Here is a 19,157-nt window from a genome sequence, read left to right as displayed (position 1 = left end):
GTACGACTATAGCAACTCTGGGCTAGACTGTGCGAGTGCTCCGAGAACAGCGGCGTCCATCGTGTGACGTAATCTTAAAAACTTGATTTAATACAATATTATGAAACTCCAAAGGCATTCTGTATTTGTAAATCGCAAAGATCTAAGATAAAGTATTTGTCATCAGTTTCGCCTTGAGCGTTCTTTCTGGTTCACCCTTATTTCATTTAGTCATTTTTATAGATTTCCTCCCTGCTATATCTAGCAATTTTTATCTTATTATACAATAGCCTACGAAACATACATTTTTAAAAAGCAACAGTTGACAATCATGTGCAATGCGCCTCCCGTAAAACCCACTGCGGACGATACTCTTAACTGCGTAAGATGTAAAAATGCAATGCTGTCGGAAAAGATACAGATACGGTAAACAAAGAGCGTGTTGTGATTACATAAACCGTATGTAATCGTAATACATTATATGTATGATGTTAGTTCTTAGATTATTTCAACCTTCAAAACGAAACACTTCTTATTTATATGTAAACATTTTTAAATCTTAATAACTCGCAATATTAAATACATACTGGAATGAAGGCAGAATCAAACCTAAGGGATCGGCTCTCTGCGACATATAAAGGGAAAGTAATGGAGAACATTTTCAGCAAATGCTCTAAAATTCATAAGATTTTCTTAATTTCCTTATATAAAAAATTCACTATAAACGCATAACATCTCTTGTCAGACTATAGTGACGAGACGGCTGAATTTTCGGTCCCTTGAGTTCAACTATCCTTGCGCAAGCTATCCATCATTAATTTAAACACAATATGGGTTCGCTTTCATGTATTGACCTCTTGGGGAATAGAGAATACGAACAAAGCATTGAATTATTCCTCCTCAAGGAGAGACGCTTAGAATATCACTTGTTGCAGTTTATGACAGAACTGACAAAGGTGTTACACGAATAATGTTAACTACTGAACTACAATAGATCTTTAATTATCCGAAACAATTGGGGACGGGGTGTGTTCGGGTAACTGATTTTTCGGATAGCCAATAATTTACGAAAACAAATTGTACCGGTGTCACAGGAGCAGTATGAAACAAAGAAACACTGATATTAAACACACATTTTGTATCACACGTCTAATAAATAAGACAGAGAACTGCTAGCCTAGTTTGACAAGTTCAAAATGGTCATTAAAGTAGACCTACAGTTTAGGAAAAGAAGTCCAATTTTTTTTTCCTTCAGAGCTGAGACTCGTTTCCCCCCCCCCCCCCCCCGCTAACTCTCGCAAACAGCGCTAGCAAAACTTCTACATCGCGTGCGAGCAAATTTGAATTTGCCGACTGCAACGCTTTCGATTAACCGATGTTTCGGTTGATCGGTATTCGGATAATCGATGCTCTACTGTATACACTTTTATGGCTGTTAATAAGATAGGCCAGAAGTTCAGTCATTCATAGTGTTGTTTCCAAGGACAGGTTTTTCACTACAAACTCAGCATTCTCCAATCTTTCCTCTTTGTCTCTGCATTTGATCCATATATCTTAATGTCTCTATCATCTAAAATCTTCTTCAGCCCCGAACTCTTCTCCCGTTCACCATTCCTTCCAGTGCATCCTTCAGTAGGCAGTCTCTTCTCAGCCAGTGCCCCAACCAATTCCTTTTCCTGATCAGTTTCTTCACCCCCTCTTTCTAACACAGCTCCATTTCTTGGAGAGTGACTGGATTATAATTGTAGGTGAAGGGGACACAACGTACAAAATAGGATCTGTTTTGCAAAGCACGTATGATATAAAGATCCGTTCACTGGACTTAAGGGTTAATTCTGTAAGTTTAATACATTTGTATATTTAACTGTTAAATAAATTCACGTACTTCTTCTTATAAATTTAAGCATAAAAATAATACTATTGGTAAATTCCAAGAATACAAATAACAAATATTTCTATACAACGACTTTAGAGGAGTCTACAATTTTCAAAGAAATAAGAAATATGATCTTCTTAATAAAGATGACTGTTCCGCGCTGTGGCGTCGCGTTCTCACGTTACGAATGCGCGCTGGTTTGAGTCCTCATGAGGGAAAAAATTTTCTCGTGAAATTTCCGCCAGTGTTTGGGACCGGTGCCCACCCAGCATCGCGATGCACTTGCGGAGCTACGACAGGTAACGAAATCCGGTTACGAAAGCCAGATATAACGGGTGGGGGGATCATCGTACTAACTACACGATACCTCCATTCCCGCTGGATGATCGTCCACCTCTGTTTCAGCATATGGGCGTAAACCCAGGAGCCGGCTGGTCGATCTGAGCCCTTAAAGAGCTGTAGCGCCACGGATTATTATTATTATTATTATTATTATTATTATTATTATTATTATTATTATTATTATTAATTGAAATGAATAAAATATTTATTATTTTTACAAAAAGACCTCAGGTTACCGATATGTTGAGATACCTTCCTAATTTTTGTCAATTTTTGCCTAATTACAGGCATTTTGATTATGATTTAACTGAAGAAATGATAGTGGAAAGTGAATAATGGTACTCGGATAGAATCGTGCTTCATAGATTTGTCTATCACAATCCCACATAATATGCAACGGATCGAGCTTGCTATCCTTAAGTGAAAATGAGTCATAAATCATGATGAATATGCTATACTTGTCTGTCTGTTTGACTCGTAGAATATCAAAAGGTGAGCGATACTTTCCAGCAGATTCGCGTTATTTCAACCAGAATTCATTAACTCCAGCCGAAGTTCCAAGGTCGGGATCACGCCCATGTGCTTTCTGTTAGTCAGCATCCAGATCAGCTGCTATTTCAGTTTACCTTCAATCTCCGGCAAGGAAGCTGTGGCTCAAAGGTTAGTAGTTTACAATTATACTTTTTAACATAATATAATTATTAGTTTACTGTATGAAGGTGAATTTATCTATTTAACTGCTCTCTAATCAGTTTTCTAAATTGAAGTGAACGTCAAAACTGAAAATAAATGTTAGAAATTATACTTATTATTTGAGGAGGGGTAAAGAAAGCAATGATGTGTATGAAACTAGAAACCATGAACTTATTTGAAAAATCAACATGAATTGTGAATTTTCTATTATTCATATACCATCATCCAATGGCTTCTGCTCCCTTCCTTTCCTCGCGAGCGACTGGTTTCATACATCGTCCACCATTTATCACACTGTTCGTAAAATTGGGAAATGATATCTCTCCTCCCGCTGACAGAATCAAACAGAGATAGACGTCGAAGCGACTTATAAATAGAGGATTCTGTATATAAAATGCCATCGAATTACGAGAAAACTATATATTTAGAAAAGTAGTAATATTAAATAGGGAAAGAGAAGTTAATAAGTTGTACAGGGTAATTCACGAGGATTTACCGCCATTTACAGAGCTTATTTCCAAAGACATTCTGAGAAAAAAATGTCATAAACATAGTTCCTATTCTTAGCATTTTCAGAGTTACACTATTCTAATTTGAAGTTGTTCGTAAAATACCTTTTTTCTTTAATTTGAGGATAAAAGAATATTACAGATAGATAATGAACTATTAAGAAGTATCTTTTTTTTTAATTGCCTAGTATTCTGAAACTAAAAATTGAATTCCGTTCTCGTTCTCGTTGTCGTTTCCGTTCCTGGTTTATTGTGGACAAACCTTTATAGTTATCAGTTGCTTAGTTTATTTGTGGTGAATTTCAAAAACCTTACGGACTTATGAAAGGCGGTGTACACATAATAATTTATTCGATAGATTTAGATGTTTCTTTAAGTTACTGCGTTTGTTTTGCCATTATAACATTGTATATTTTGTCCTGAAATAAATACATCAATGAATTGAAACTGCAGTAAGATTCAATGCTTGACTTAAAAGTAAAAATGAATTTTCCGGAAGACATAATTTATTTCAATTAGTTTTCATAATAGTTTTTATTATTATGGTAAAATAGCTATTTTAAAATGTTAGCATCTATATAATGGCCCTTGGTTTTGGGAGATATATTTTTATAGTTTGAAGGCATATACCAGTATTTATTTAAGTAGCGTACACGGTAAAGTTGCCTAATTCCGTGATACTCCTAATTCCGTGAGATGTTTTTTTCATTGAATGTCATGGTATTTGGTATCTTGCTATGAAGTTCACTGATGTCTCAAAGTAGGCAAAAGATCCACTCTTTCGAGAAAAATGTCTGACGCTATAGTCGAACGGCAAAGCTTTGACTGACATTCATTTTAAGAAAAGTGTCACGGGATTAGGGATATCACGGAATTAGGCAACTTTACCCTATAGATATTCTTGCCAAGCCTGTTTTTAATATTTGAGATTTATCTGATATTAAGACATTTATACTCGTACCTGAATAAACTTTCACATAAAGTGTCGACTCATTCTAAAACATAAACCTTTTGTACTTATTATATCATCTGAAACTTACTTTTCACAGCGTTTATTTTTAATGACATTCTTGTACTCTGGATTTGGTCAGAGTTAATTTAAACTCAATTTTTGCTTCACTTGTTCAATTTCATTTTTGGTATTAGCAGATTTACATTCTAAGCCGATCATGCATTAAGGTCTTTAATTCGCTCTCTAATAACATCATCTTAAAGTTTTGAAGGCCAAGAGAAAAGGTTCAGAACAGAATAACTGAATTTCTTCATACTCATACATACTATTCAACTGATTAATTCTTTATACCTGTAAATTGAATTAATTTGCTTGCTACATATCCTATTTTTGTATAACTTTTCACTTGTTGCACATCATAAAGCTGCAATGTTGATGTCACATCTATGGAATAGAATACATGAAGGGTTCAGATCCATAGTGGCCAAATGCCATTTACTAAAACCGTAGAAAACAAGGGTTAAAATGAAGTTATTACTAAGGAGCGGATTCCTATGTAATTAAATATTTTTCTTGAGTGTGATAAACACAATTAACAAAGTAAAAAATTCCGAATGTCAAGTTTCAAGTTTAAAACCCGAATTTTATTTCACATAAAAACACATATTTTCACAAAAAAATTATGTAAATACTTATTTTCAGGAAATCTATTATAAACACATAAATATTGGAGTTTTTTTACTTAAATAATTTTTTTACAAGAACGTTTAAATATTTTTAAACTAAATCAATTATATCACTCAGAAATACGTTATCTTTTTAAGAATTCTTGATTGCTTCGTGTTTCTATGGGCTGTGTGGTGTATCCGTGATCCATTTTTGTAATAGTATCGCCTCAAGTTCTGAAAACTGCTCGGTAACATATCAATGTTATTATATGAGAATAAATTAACATGGACAAGAAGGAGAGATTTTGCAACACATAATTAGGAATGTTTATTATTGCTGAAGATGATTTCATTCCGCGCTTTGTTCGTGAAACACAACGGATAAGAGCTCGGTTATAAACATTATTTAATTTAAACAAATCTCTCGTTCATACCTATGAAGTGAGGAAATACATCTTGAGATTCCCCGTTATCGGACCATAAGCATTAGCTGCGTAGTGTAGACGTGGTGGCGTCGCTATAGGAAGCTTTTCTCCGACATTGTCAGTCAGTAGCCAGAAACATGTTTTCACCTTAAGACGTGTGTATATTAGCCTCTTAAGATGCCTAAAATGAAATCGAGTTTAAGATCGCGTCTACAGCAATATGTAGATGAATTTAAAAACATTTTTACTACCGACGGAAAAGTGTTATTTTGCCAACCATGTGGTAAATCAGTAAGTGTAGATCAGAGCTCTCAGGTAACCTAACATTTGTCTGGAAACAAGCACATTGCCGCTGCTTCACGTGTGCATTCACAGCAAAACAGTGGATATAAAAAAATGTGTAAAGTTGCTCAAGTATTGGAGGGTGTGCCTGTAGATGAAATTGACTGTGTAGGTGTTTGTGACATTCCTCTCTTTAAATATGTACGTCTGACGTCCTGTGTTGTGGAAAGATCGTTTTTACAGTATAAGTCGTTGTTCAGAGATAATGGGCATGCATTTGTGATGGAGAATTTGGAAATGACCTTTGTTGTTCACTGCAATTCTCGGACAACTACTAGCAATTGATACTCAAGTGTGATTGGTGAGTACCTAGTAACATTTTTTTTTTCAAGCTAAGTAAGGTATTTTTGTCATATTTAAAAAAATATATATTTTTTTATTTCTAGCAAATATTTTCGTACTTTTTAGCACATAAAAAATAAATATATTAAAATTTTTAGCACATAAAAATCCGCTCCCTAGTTATTACCATAATTCAATGGAAACATACAGCAAGTAATAGGCCATAAAATGTACACATTAAAACTAAATGATATGTCAATCTTCATTAAACTATGGTATTCACTTAACTTTAACCCTTGCTTTCTTAGTTTTTAATAAATGGCGCTTGCCCCACTATGGCTCTGAATCCGTCAAATGTAATGAAAACTGAAAAAAAAAAGTATATGGATGAATGGATGGGTGGAAAGATGAAAATATTAGATGCAGGACTGATTGATTTAATTTAATGAACTAATTAATTTATTGAATTACTTAATTTATTATCATTTATTAATTGTTTTATTAGTCATTTATTTACTTATTATTTGTTTAATTACTTATTTATTAACTAACTCATTTACTCATTCTTTCCTTCACCCATTCACCGAGTCAACCACTCACCCACCCATTCACTTATTGATTTATTGATCTATTCAAATATTGATCTACTGATCTTTATTTGCTTAGTAATTAATTAATTCATTCATTCATTTATTGTAAACGAACACTATGTACAGTATTTATGTACTCATGATGTTTGTTCTTGTTTCAGAACTATACTGGAAGCTATCGCAATGGAATTGACATCCTTTTTCGTAGTTTTGACTGCTATTGTGATAGGCCTTTTGGGAATGATTTACCTGTTTTTTGCTGCCAAGTTCGCATATTGGAAAAAGAAGGGCGTCCCTTATATCAAGCCCAGTTTTCCTCTAGGAAATGTTGGAGATTTAATCTCTTCCCGTAAAACGATGGCGCAATTGTATTCAGAATTTTACAAGCACTTTGCAGGCAATAGATTTGCCGGTATATATATGCTTCATAGACCAACTTTATTTCTTCTTGATCCGGATTTAATTAAAAATGTTCTAGTAAAAGAGTTTGAGCATTTCCACGATCATAACGATCCCATTGATGAATCTGTAGATCCCTTTTCAGCAAGTCTATTTGCATTAAGTGGAAAGAGATGGAAAGATCTTCGTGCAAAGTTGTCACCTGCTTTCTCATCAGGAAAAATGAAAATTATGTTTGAAACAGTTGTGGACTGTGGACGAGAACTTAAGAACTATTTTGAAGAACCTGCTGATAAAGGAGAGATTGTTGAAATGAAAGAAGTAATGGCCAGATATACCACTGATATTATAGCATCCTGTGCCTTTGGAATCGCATGTAACTGTCTTAAGGATCCCGACGCTGAATTTAGACAATGGGGAAGGAAAGTATTTGAACCGACTACAAAACAAAAAATAAGAGATTTAATCTATATTCTTTTCCCATCTCTTGCTGTATTTCTAAAGGTCCCATTTTTTCCTAAAGAAATTACAAAGTTTTTCACTCGAATTGTGAAAGAAACGGTGGAATATAGGGAGAAAAATGATGTGAAAAGAAACGATTTCATGCAACTCTTGATTCAACTGAAGAACACGGGAAATGTTGACGACAAAAACCAAAACAAAGAGACTGATGACGGTGAGTAAAGCCTATAATATATTTTACAACCACTTATTTTAACTCTGAAATAATGGAAGTCAGAATTCATATGGAATTTGAGAACCATTTAATTTACAAAAAAATATTTAAGAATATTGTTCAAACTTTCATTGGAACTTACATATTACTGTTAAATCTTTCATTAAAACGTTTACACACCAAGATACAATAGGCATATATATGTATAGAGCGTTCGCTTACATAATGTACATACCGGCACGAAAGCAATGCAACACGCAGCAAACCGTCTCCCTCACGCTCGGCAGTACAGTACAGTCTCTCTGTAGGAATAGTTATGTTCACGTTAGGTTGCGTGTTATTCTTCTGATTGTGTTAGTAAAGTGTTTAGATTTAGGAGTGGTTGTGTTTGCCGCGTTTTGCATGGCCTTCGTGCCCGTCACACGCCGCCCGGTCGACCTACATTATATAAGCAAACTTTCTGTATATGTTACTTCCTCTCATCGATTATTCATATCATAAAATGTCTATGGTCCTTTACAAATGTTAATTACTGTTATTTTATATGAAAGTGAAGGATGTCAAAGGTTCATTTCTTTCCGGAATATATATATATATATATATATATATATATATATATATGCTTTCACGTGTTAATTAACTAGTCAACGAAGTAATCTAGTTAATTAATTATATATATATTATATTCCGAAGTAATATGTTAAAAGTTGTGTAATCAAGATATAGGCCTATAGTATAATTTCTTTTATTTATATGAAAGAGAAAGATCTAAAAGGTTTTTAATCAATGTATTTATCAAAATGGTAAGTGTTAAATCAGAGTCTTTATAAAATACTATCTAAATTGAAAAAAGTCAATTACAGACTATTAATTATCTTCACTTGTTTCAAAATTTTAATATAACTATATCTGCGTAATTGACTCACTAATAAGATATAAAAACTTCAGGAAGCATATTTCGTACGAAACACCATCATTTGTAATCTTTTCCGATTTTGTTTCAGTTGAAACGTTGTCTTTGATTGAAATAGCTTCCCAGGCGTTTATGTTCTTCACCGCGGGGTTTGAATCGTCTTCAACCACCATGAGTTTCTTTCTATATGAAATGGCGCTGAACCCAAAAATTCAAAAATGTGTTCAAGATGAAGTTGATGACGTGCTTGAAAATCATAATGGTACCATAACTTACGAAGCTATTATGGAAATGCATTACCTGGACAAGTGCATATCTGGTAAGCTACATCGATTAGAAATTATTTCAGCTAAACAATTTATAAATGTAAATTATTATTATTCTACACTGCATTTGCTTGACCGTACAAGAGGAAAGGGCCAACAGTTTCTTCTGTAAAATGCAAAGGAATATTTCCCTGCAGTAGACAAAAGCTAACTGCGTAGGTAGTCCAAATAATAATCATATATTAATATATTACTTTTGATAATTTCTTTCACAACAAAAATATCAAAATAAAAATCGCATTTATAATTTCAAAGTAATTTCGAGGTACGCGTTTTTTCAGGTCACTGTGCCACAACAAATGCTCTATCTGATTCCCAAACATTAAAAACTCTACAACTCTACTGTGAAATAGTATTAGAAACAAGCATTATGTAGACCTAATTGTGTTCAGTGGTCCAGATAATCAAATATCAATTTATGGCAACAATTTCCTTAATAAGGTAATGGTCCACCGCTGTGGAGTAATGATTAGCACGTCTGGCCGTGAAACCAGTGGGCTCGGGTTCAAATCCTGGTTGGGAAAAGTTACCTGGTTGATATATTTTCTAGGGTTTTTCCACAACCCAGTATGAGCAAATGCTGGGTAACTTCCAGCGTTGGACGCTGGATTAATCTCGCTAGCATTATCATCTTCATCTCAATCAGACGCTAGATAATCATAGCAGTTGACAAAGCGTCATAAAATAACCTAATAAAAAATAAGATAGGCTAATGTAAACGTGAAGCATTATTAGAAACAAATAAAATTAAATCTTATAATGTAAATGTACAGAAACCTCACACCATGCTGTGAAGGGTTTATCTTATTCTCTGCTATTACCATGTGTAACTAAGCTTCCTGTGATATATTTTGCGTCAATTATATTAATTTGTTTACACAGAGACTCTTCGCAAATATCCATCAGTGCCATTTCTCAATCGGGTTTGTACCAAAGCCTACAAAATCCCGGACACCGATGTAATCATTGAGGAGGGTATTAATGTACTTATTCCAACTATGGCACTGCAGTACGATCCTCAACACCATCCAGATCCTGAGAAGTTTAGTCCTGGGCGTTTCAGCGAGAAGATCAAGAGTCAACGACATCAATATACGTATCTTCCCTTCGGAGAAGGTCCTAGGATTTGCATAGGTAAGAAAATGTGTTATGACATACATGTAACTCATATGACAGGCATAGCCTATACCAGCATAGTTAAAAAATATGGACGCCGTTGTTGTTGACATATTAACACTATTACTAAAGTCATTAGTTCCCATTCCTGCCACCAGTAAAGTAGACATGTAAATAAGTAGTAGAGATGGGGTAAAACGTGATTTTTCACTCACCGATGAAGCAGTGACAGCTCACTTTTAATCACGGTGATTTTAATCAGTGATCCAGTGATTAGAGGCGATTTCCAGTTGCCAGTGTGACGATGAGAGACCTGCGCTTTAGAGCGGTCTTGGATCAGCTGATCACTAGTAAAGCAGTGATTTAATGAGTGGGGGCGATTGGGAATGATTTCTCACTACGAAGTGCGAGCAATCAACTGTTTTGAATTATTACTGGAGAATGTGATCTTATGGTCAATTGACAGTGCAGAGAAAAAACAGAACTCAGAAAAAAACATATTATGATGAAATCAGACACATTAGTTGAGATTATTTGCGGAATTTAAAAATAAAAAGGCATATCTAACTTAAATATTACCGGTATTATGTAATTTTCATTTGGCAGCATATACAATACAGGTGGTAAGTGATAGGTGTGGTTGAACAAAGAGATATTTGTAGGCCTGCATTGTTACATTAGCCTTAATAATTCTAGCCTCACCCTCAATTTTATTCACACGTTCTACAATTATTTAGTATGATTAAACGACTACAATATAGGTAAATATTAGTGGTAATTCTCCAGGAAATCTACATCCAAGAAGACAAAATTTTCTTTAGCTTAACCGGCTTTTGTATTATTTATATAACGATAATCACGTGGCTTTAGTATGCAGGTACAAATACTTTCAAAGTAAAAATCTTGTGTTACTTGCCAGTATATTCTAGTGCGCTGTTGTAGCCCCCCTTCTTCTGGTTATTTAACGACGCTGTCTCAACTACTTGATTATTTAGAGTCGATGGAATTGGTGATGAAATGGTATTTGCCGAGATGAGGTCGAGGATTCGCCATAAGTTACTTAACATTCCCCTTACGGTTGAAAAAACCTGGAAAAAACCCGAACCAGGTAATCAGCCCAAGCGGGAATCGAACCCACGCCCGAGCGCAACTCCGGAACAGCAGGCAAACACGCTACCGCTTGAGCTACGCCGGTGGCCCCCTTGTTACTAGGCCTAATTAATTTTTACTTGAATGAAAAAAATTCCGACTTTTTAATTGCGCTTCTGCAATTCCACCAAGCTGACTAGTGAAATTTTTGCCCCACTGGTGAGCCACTATAACATTTTTAAAGCCCCGCTAATCTGCTAATTACCAACATAACAGGATGAATTAATAGAAAAATGGTCGTTGCTCTAGTATTGCTTTCATGGACTGCTAGACTGTTATATTTGAAAGAAGTATTGGCACAAGGACTACAACAGTGCATTAGAATACAGCTAACTATCGAACGATTTTTATGTTGAAAGTGTTTGCGGTTGCAAAGTAAAACCACCGTTTATGAATATATTCATCTCACGGAGTCATAAATTGGTAATTCTTCGTAAAAGCTACTCTTGCACAATTTTTATCCCTTAACAGAAGTTAAAAAATTATCAAAACTTTAAAATCCTCAAAGTCTCTTGGGCCGGATAAAATTAGTATGGTAACCTAGTTCTTAAAAATGTACCATATAAAGTTATGTCATATCACTAAGCTGTTCGACTCAGCACTGAAATTTCAACATTATACTTCATCACAAATTATTAGAATATTAAGAGAACAAAAATCGATGGAATGTCAAGCAGTTCAAAAATTGCTCAACAGGTGGCAGAAGACTGCAAGATAAGACATTGAGCTGTCTGTTGAAATCACTTAGGAAATAGTGATACGTTACAGTTGCTTAAGTCGATCATCTCTTGATCACTGTTTCACTGGTTAATGAACAGTTCACTCACTGGAGTGAAAGTGATTCTTTAATCACTGGAGAGAAATCGCTGCTAGTGATTTTACCTTTCATCTCTAATAAGTAGTACACATTTGTCAAAAGTTGCTCTTGGTGTTCGTGTGGTTACCATGCCCGCCTTTAGATCAGAACTTCGCTGGTTCAAGTCTAACCGACGGTGATGGATTTTAAATATGACAGTAATCTTTGACACTTTGTACGTCCCTTGTGTCATAAATTTAATGAGCACTTGAATATGAGCACACAGGAAAAATTTTCGATAATTTCTATTCCATGTGATTATCCTCAGCTATGATATCATCATGGGTATAATTATAATGAACATCTACTTCCGGATGCTTTTACCTGTTCCTGTTGATGTATGAATTTGAAAACCGGACTATAAATCAAACAGATTTAGAACCCTTTCAGACGAGGTCAGTTTTAGAAACGCTGCCGCGTAGATATAAGGGGTCTTCACACGCAGCCACAGCCACAGAATAATGGCGTTGCAGACGGTCTGAGTAGTTGGATTCGCCGCTGGTGGCGGCCAATAAAAGTGGCACTTCCCGTCGCGCCACCAAGAATTAAATTGTATGTTTCACACGGGGCCACAGTCACGCCACGTGGCGCATGAATGGCGCTGCTAACGGACGACTGTTGGGCAACCAGTTCCTCTTCGACGAACTCTTGATCATCATCTTTGCAGTACTATGTTTCAGAATATCGTTAAGAGTTCTGATCATCCTATTATCAGCAAAACAATCTCGACAACACATTTTAATTAGTTCACAGATTTTAAATTCTATAATGTTTGCAGATAAACAAGTGATATTTGCCAATTTAAGATGATGAGTTACATATAGCCGTTCAGTATTTATGAAAGGTTACTGTAGAATATAGTTTAGGAAGCTCAGTTAAAAAGACAAAAGTTATGGAATTTTTAGGAAAGCATCCCATACGATCAAACATAATAATTATTAACACAATAGTCAGCCATTTCACTTATTTGCGCTGTAGTATAACATATATGATAAAAATGTACAAAATAAACTGAATAAATTTCAATATACGTTGTTGTTTAGTCAACTTGCCGAAGACAGATTGGAACCTCATAAGTGACATCAATAAGGTTTTACTCATGAGTAGAGTTCAGTGTTTGGTCACATCTTCCACCTGAAGAAAAAAGACTGAATTTGCTCTCGTCTGTCAATTTCGCTTTGTTCCAGAACGGATTAGAGGTGTTTTTCATATACATAATTTTCTCCGCGAATTCTAATCTTTCTTCCTAATGATTTCATTAACAAATATTTTCTTCTGACTATTACGATATTCATAGTTTTTTCAAATAATTACGAACTGTGCTGTCACACTTAGTTGTAGTTCAAGATCACAATTTTCGGTGCACTTAAACGGGATTTTTTTTTTCTTAAAATTGCTTTCCCCTTTCCAATTTTTGTTCTTTGGCCACTGGAGACTGAACCCCTTTGTGATAAGAAGTTCCCATGATCAAACGCGTAGGAGTCACAGGTCTAATCGTCACTGGAGTTTAAACTGTTCGAATACTTTTTCAATTTTCTGTGTGGATGCCCTGTCACTACCTGAATGCTTGAGTTGAGTTGCGGGATCCTGCAAAACTGCACTGTGTAAACGCCACCATTTGAATCCATGTGTTGTAGTCGTACATCCCGCCGTGCGGCATCCTGCAAAACTGCAGCATGCTGTAGTCCCATCCCGCAAGCTCCGATTCTGCGGCAATGTGTACACCGTTCCATTTAAACTAATGTGTTGTTGTAGTCCTGCAAAATCGGTCCCACAAAATCGTTCCTGCAAAATCGCACTGTGTAGACCCAGCCTTACACTGCCACGACAGTATACAGCTTATTGTGCCACGGTATCTTTCTTTAGAATTTCGTTGGTAATTCCAGGTTGTCTAACACCACAGTCTACTATATACAGTCGCGAAGCTCAATATGTAGTAAAAATGCAAACATGGGTAGTTGCCCACCACTAGGATCGCTACTATCGCCTCATCATCGCAGATCTCTCTCCTAGTAGAGGACAAAATATGTTACACTTTCGTTGTGTTCTTTTGGAAAAATTAACACCTTCCTTCCATTATTGGAATATTAAATGCATAAAGTTAATTTATTATTTTAATGAAATATATTAAATTCCACCATAAACTCGAAGATACCTGCAAGAAATAGGTTAATATTATTTTTGTTTGTGCAAAACGAACTGAAATTTACTATAATAGCTTCACTCATTCAAGATTATAGCGATAATTAACATGAAACCAATAAATATTAATTTTCATTTCCCTTTACAATAATAATGGAAATATGAATTAATGGAGTAACTTACGTGTACCGGTACTTGTATTGTAGGCTTACGTAGTTAACAAAGTGGGATGAGGCTAAGCAATAATAATCACACCGTGCGTTTTTTTTAAGCGCTTCAGTAAAGCGCTTCATGCCTTTGCTGCAGCAAAATGAGGGTCGAAAAAAAACGTAAGTAGGTCAAATGACTGCAAAATGGTGGACAATTAATATTGGCTTTTATTTCTGCCGTAATAAATTTAATCCTAAAAGAACCAAACATGTTAAATAATTTCGGCTTCTATGATAATGACATTGGATTATTATTACTAGACGATTTTGACAATAATAAACGTTGCAAAAGACCAAAACAAACATTCCGCCATGATGGATCGTGCAGCAAACTCGTAAAGCGAAGTTTTGATTTGCTGCACGCTTGCTACAGCGCTGCTGCAGCGACGGTGAAGCAAATGTAATAAAAGAACGGTCTTGCTGCAGCGCTTTAAGTCTTGCTTTAAAAAAAACGCACGGACACCAGAATTGTAAATAAAACGTGATAAATAAATTTTATTGTAATAGACTTTTTCTACGTCTCTAGTAAAGTATCAAATAAAAATAACATATCCTTTGAAAAAAAAAAAAAGTAGGCTTAAGCAATAATAATCCCACCAGAATTGAAAATAAAACGTGAGCAATAAATTTCATTAAAACAAACTTAATTTTTCTACGTCTATAGTAAAATATTATTATCCCAATTATTGTATTTTAGCCATTCACATTTTCATTACAACCAATAAAGAACATTTCACAAGCATCAATGTGAAATACGACACAGTCCAAAGTCGACCGTGGACAGTCTATTGTTTCTAGTTGCTAACCTCTTGGAGCGCTTTATCACGAGATTTGCAAAAAATCACCTCAAGCTTCGCGACTGTATATAATAGACTGTGCTAACACCTTCAACTTCAGCTACGGACACTGCTTTTTGCCGCTTCCCTTCTTCCTTAACACAGAGCCTGTTTCCAACAGCTGATTATACCATTTCACAATGGTATGACGCTCTGGAGCATTAGCACCATATTCCTGCCTAAATCGTCTTTGCACTGCAATTGGGAACTTCAATTCGGCTAACCAATAACATTTCAATTTCTGCTGTACCGTGAATTCCACCTTTTTCAACTCTATGTGTTGTCGTACCCCGCGCATGCGCACTAGAGTAATAATTTTCATTGTTACCAAAGTTGGAGAGTTTCTACATAAGACAAGATGAGAAACATATTTCTAAATTCACTGAGTGACGAGATATTTATATTTCTTTGTGGTAGTGATTCTACGGGACACAGTGTACTTCAAATTATCTTCAGTACGAGACTAAAACAGATTAATGTTTCTACAAAACATGTATCCATATATTTAGTTCAACTAATTTAATAATTTATTCAAATGTATCCAGACCGCAGATGAGCCGATCTCAATTACTTACATTTCCAGACGACCCATTCATTATATTATAATCTGTGGGTGTTAGTGAATTCGAGGTCCAAACGCTACATGAAGGCAGTCAGTCTATCTTTGTATTCATTCTGGTTCGTTACAATTTAGGCTATATCAGCGTATTTTATGCAACACTGACGTGTTAGATAGAGATTTCGGAAAATATCGATGAAAGTTAAGGAAAGTTTCCTGGGAATATAATGCCAAGTAACAGCACAATAACATTATTACATATATTGCTAAAAAGGTGCGACGAACAAGATCATCAGGTGCGCCGACGGCAACCAAGTAATGTGGGCTGGTTACAAATGAGGCACTTTGTATTTTACCTAAGTTAGGAAACTTATGTGTATTTTATATTTATTATTTATAATAATTACTGTTATTGTTTATTATTATTATTATTATTATTATTATTATTGTTGTTGTTGTTGTTGTTGTTTCAGGGATGAGATTCGCACTGATGCAAATCAAGGTGGGACTTGTCTTCCTATTATCACAATATCAATTTCTCGTCTGTGAGAAGACATCAATTCCTATAGAATACGATCCCAAAACAGTCATTTTGTGTCCCAAGGCTGGATATTGGCTGCAAGTAAAAAACAGAGTCAAGAAAGTGGAAAACATTATAAACATGCAATAACTTTTAATGCTATTAACAATGAACGTTATATTTTTAAGTTGTTAATGACTAAAGCTCAGTTTTATAAGATAAATCATGTTTCATATAGAGATATGGAAGATACGAGTCATTAACAATCATTACCTATACCATCACGACCAACAACTTTGAGAATCAGGCCTTCCGAATAGACAATAATGAATCTTCCCATCTTATTCAGGCCTTAGTAACCCTTGAACTGGTTGGAATCCACATTCCATCAGCAGAAATATCAAAATTCATACTACTAAAACTGTTTTAAAAATGCGTACACTCCAAAACTTCCAAAGCCACAGATTGGTGTCGGTACAATGACCTCTTCTTTCAAGCTCTATTCAGTTATGAAAAATAAGCTGTAGACTATTTTCCGTCATTTTAACACGATAATGGATCAGATGATTTCCACTTCTTTATCACTTCGAAAAATCTCGCCTCCTTACTTTTCTTTTAAAGTTAGAAACACCTAAAAAATCACATGGCGAGAAATCTGAGCTGTATGGTGACTGTTCCAATCCATTCATTGTCACTCCAACTTTTCTAAGAAGTGAGTAAAGCTGTTTTAATCACCTTTTTTCCTTTATTGAGTTATTGAAATCTCTCCTAATGAGAATAGCACTCAATGCTGCAGAATAACGCATCCGACGTACCGGTAAGAAAGAATATCATCATGATTTTAAAAGACTAAGAATGAGTAACAGTGACTTTTCTTAGATGAAAGAAAATCCATGTGTTTCCATATTGAACACTGCTGTATCATCTCATTTCAAGAACAAAATGTCCCAACCACCATATTATGTGACGATTATATTGAGAAATTTTAGAACCACCCACGATTGCGCTTCATTACTGCATTGCCTTGGAAGAAGATCGTCACAACTAAAAAATCATCATTTTGTATTTTACCATACATTTTAGCTGCTAAAGCTGTAAAATTTTATGTGGAAAATAGTTAAAAATTAAACCATTTTACTTTTTTTTGCAAAAATTAAAATAATTACACTCTAACAATGAAAGCTTTGCATTTAATTCACCTAAAATTATCTTCCAATTATTAAGTAAAGATAATCATAATACAAAGGGGCCTTAGGGAAGGGATTTATTATCATAATACTAAGGGAATAAGGCCTAATGTAGTACTTAGTATCTTCATTTCCCCACATAAAACCGTTTTCTAGTATTAGCTTTTTGGACTGAGATATCAGGGTTTATGTAACGTCTAATTTTTAAAATGCTCCTCCTGAAAATGAATACATTTTGAAATGTGACGATCTTCTTACAGGGCGACGACTGCATGACTCATAGATTTCAATTCGTTTCTTTTATTCTGTTTCATCTTCAGTGAGATCATGTGGCAAGTACCATATAAAAACACAACTCTCCATTTATGAGAATATATTATTCGCATGATATGATAAATAGTCTCTTCCGACATTCTTAAGGATATGCCTCAGCGTCTATCTTCAAACAGTAATAATTATTTTCTCTCTCCACATTTCCATCTGTAACCCTTGAGCATTGTTACAAAATATTTAAAACTGCAGATATTTTCAGAAAATGTTCATCATAGTCTGATTAAACACATGATTTTTCCCGAGCACAACTTACAAGCGTAACGGAGGAATATCTCATTGTGTTACCAATTTATATTGGCAATAGTTCAACTTTAGCAACAGAAATAAATTAATACAATACTGACAATATAAATACGATATAAAATTAATACGAGTACTATGTTAAGGAACATTAAAGTTTCCAGTTTTTAATTTCGCTACTCATACAGCGACCATGAATTTTTTCAATTATTATTTGATCACTATTCCTGGATGAATTATTGTACATAATTACACTTATATTTTACATTAAACGCTTACTTGGTTAGGAAGATATTTACATTTTATATATTTTCTATGAGAAAATGTTTCCCCTTAACGTTATTCCACAATCTAGTGTACACAGTCACGAAGCTCAATACGTAGGAAATATGCATCCATAGATAGTTGCTAACCACTAGGATCGCTACTATCTTTTCATCACAGACAATGCGAAATATTACCGGCACAGTATATTGTTCCTTGTACCCTCAACAACTAAAGCTTCGTGACTGTATATACTGGATTGTGGTTATTCAATGTTATATCAACGAGCCAACTTTAATTACGAATTGTAAGTCACACTGACACGTAACATCCTTAAATGCCATTAATTCAGTATCTACAAAGGATAGATAACACAAACTCTGTATGTAAATTAAGAGTACCAATAAAGAGCTACCAGTGTACGTAACTTTCTTCATTCTATAATGAATATTTTACACACTGTTTCAGAATTACTGAAAACATTCAACAATTTTCACCCTCTACCCATCGTCAATAGCTTGTCACCACCCCCATAGGATAAGAGTTAAATTTTCTGTGTGTGTGTTGTGTGTGCGCGAGCTGTAACGAAAAACATCGACAAAACTTCAAATATGGATTCCTCATATGTATTGAAGAGAAAGGTCCGGAAAGGCTTGGTTTCTGAGGAGGGCTTCATAGTGGACTCCTGTACGTTTGTTTGCAGGAATTATTATGACGCATTCTGTTGACATTTCCTTAGATGAATTGTTTAGATATCCTCCTCCTGCTTGAATA

The 19,157-nt window shown here is 34.9% G+C and overlaps 1 protein-coding gene across 2 annotated transcripts; it reads left to right on the top strand.

Moving 5' to 3' along the window:
- The first annotated feature begins 2,726 nt into the window (after positions 1-2,726).
- LOC138692911 (cytochrome P450 6k1-like) lies at positions 2,727-18,805 on the top strand. Of its 2 annotated transcripts, none has more exons than XM_069816259.1 (5): positions 2,727-2,857; positions 6,820-7,733; positions 8,738-8,965; positions 9,855-10,106; positions 16,313-18,805. In XM_069816259.1, exons 1-5 carry the CDS (start codon positions 2,775-2,777, stop codon positions 16,507-16,509), a joined length of 1,674 nt encoding a protein of 557 aa, XP_069672360.1. In that variant the 5' UTR covers positions 2,727-2,774; the 3' UTR covers positions 16,510-18,805. The 2 variants fall into 2 exon arrangements, with proteins under 2 accessions (XP_069672360.1, XP_069672361.1); XM_069816260.1 differs by lacking the exon at positions 2,727-2,857 and adding an exon at positions 5,672-6,087.
- Positions 18,806-19,157: the final 352 nt, after the last annotated feature.

The sequence above is a fragment of the Periplaneta americana genome, chromosome 17, assembly GCF_040183065.1.
Source record: "Periplaneta americana isolate PAMFEO1 chromosome 17, P.americana_PAMFEO1_priV1, whole genome shotgun sequence".
Lineage (NCBI taxonomy): Eukaryota > Metazoa > Arthropoda > Insecta > Blattodea > Blattidae > Periplaneta > Periplaneta americana.
Note: the sequence above shows the minus strand (reverse complement) of the source record. Positions and strands in the feature narration are given on the sequence as shown.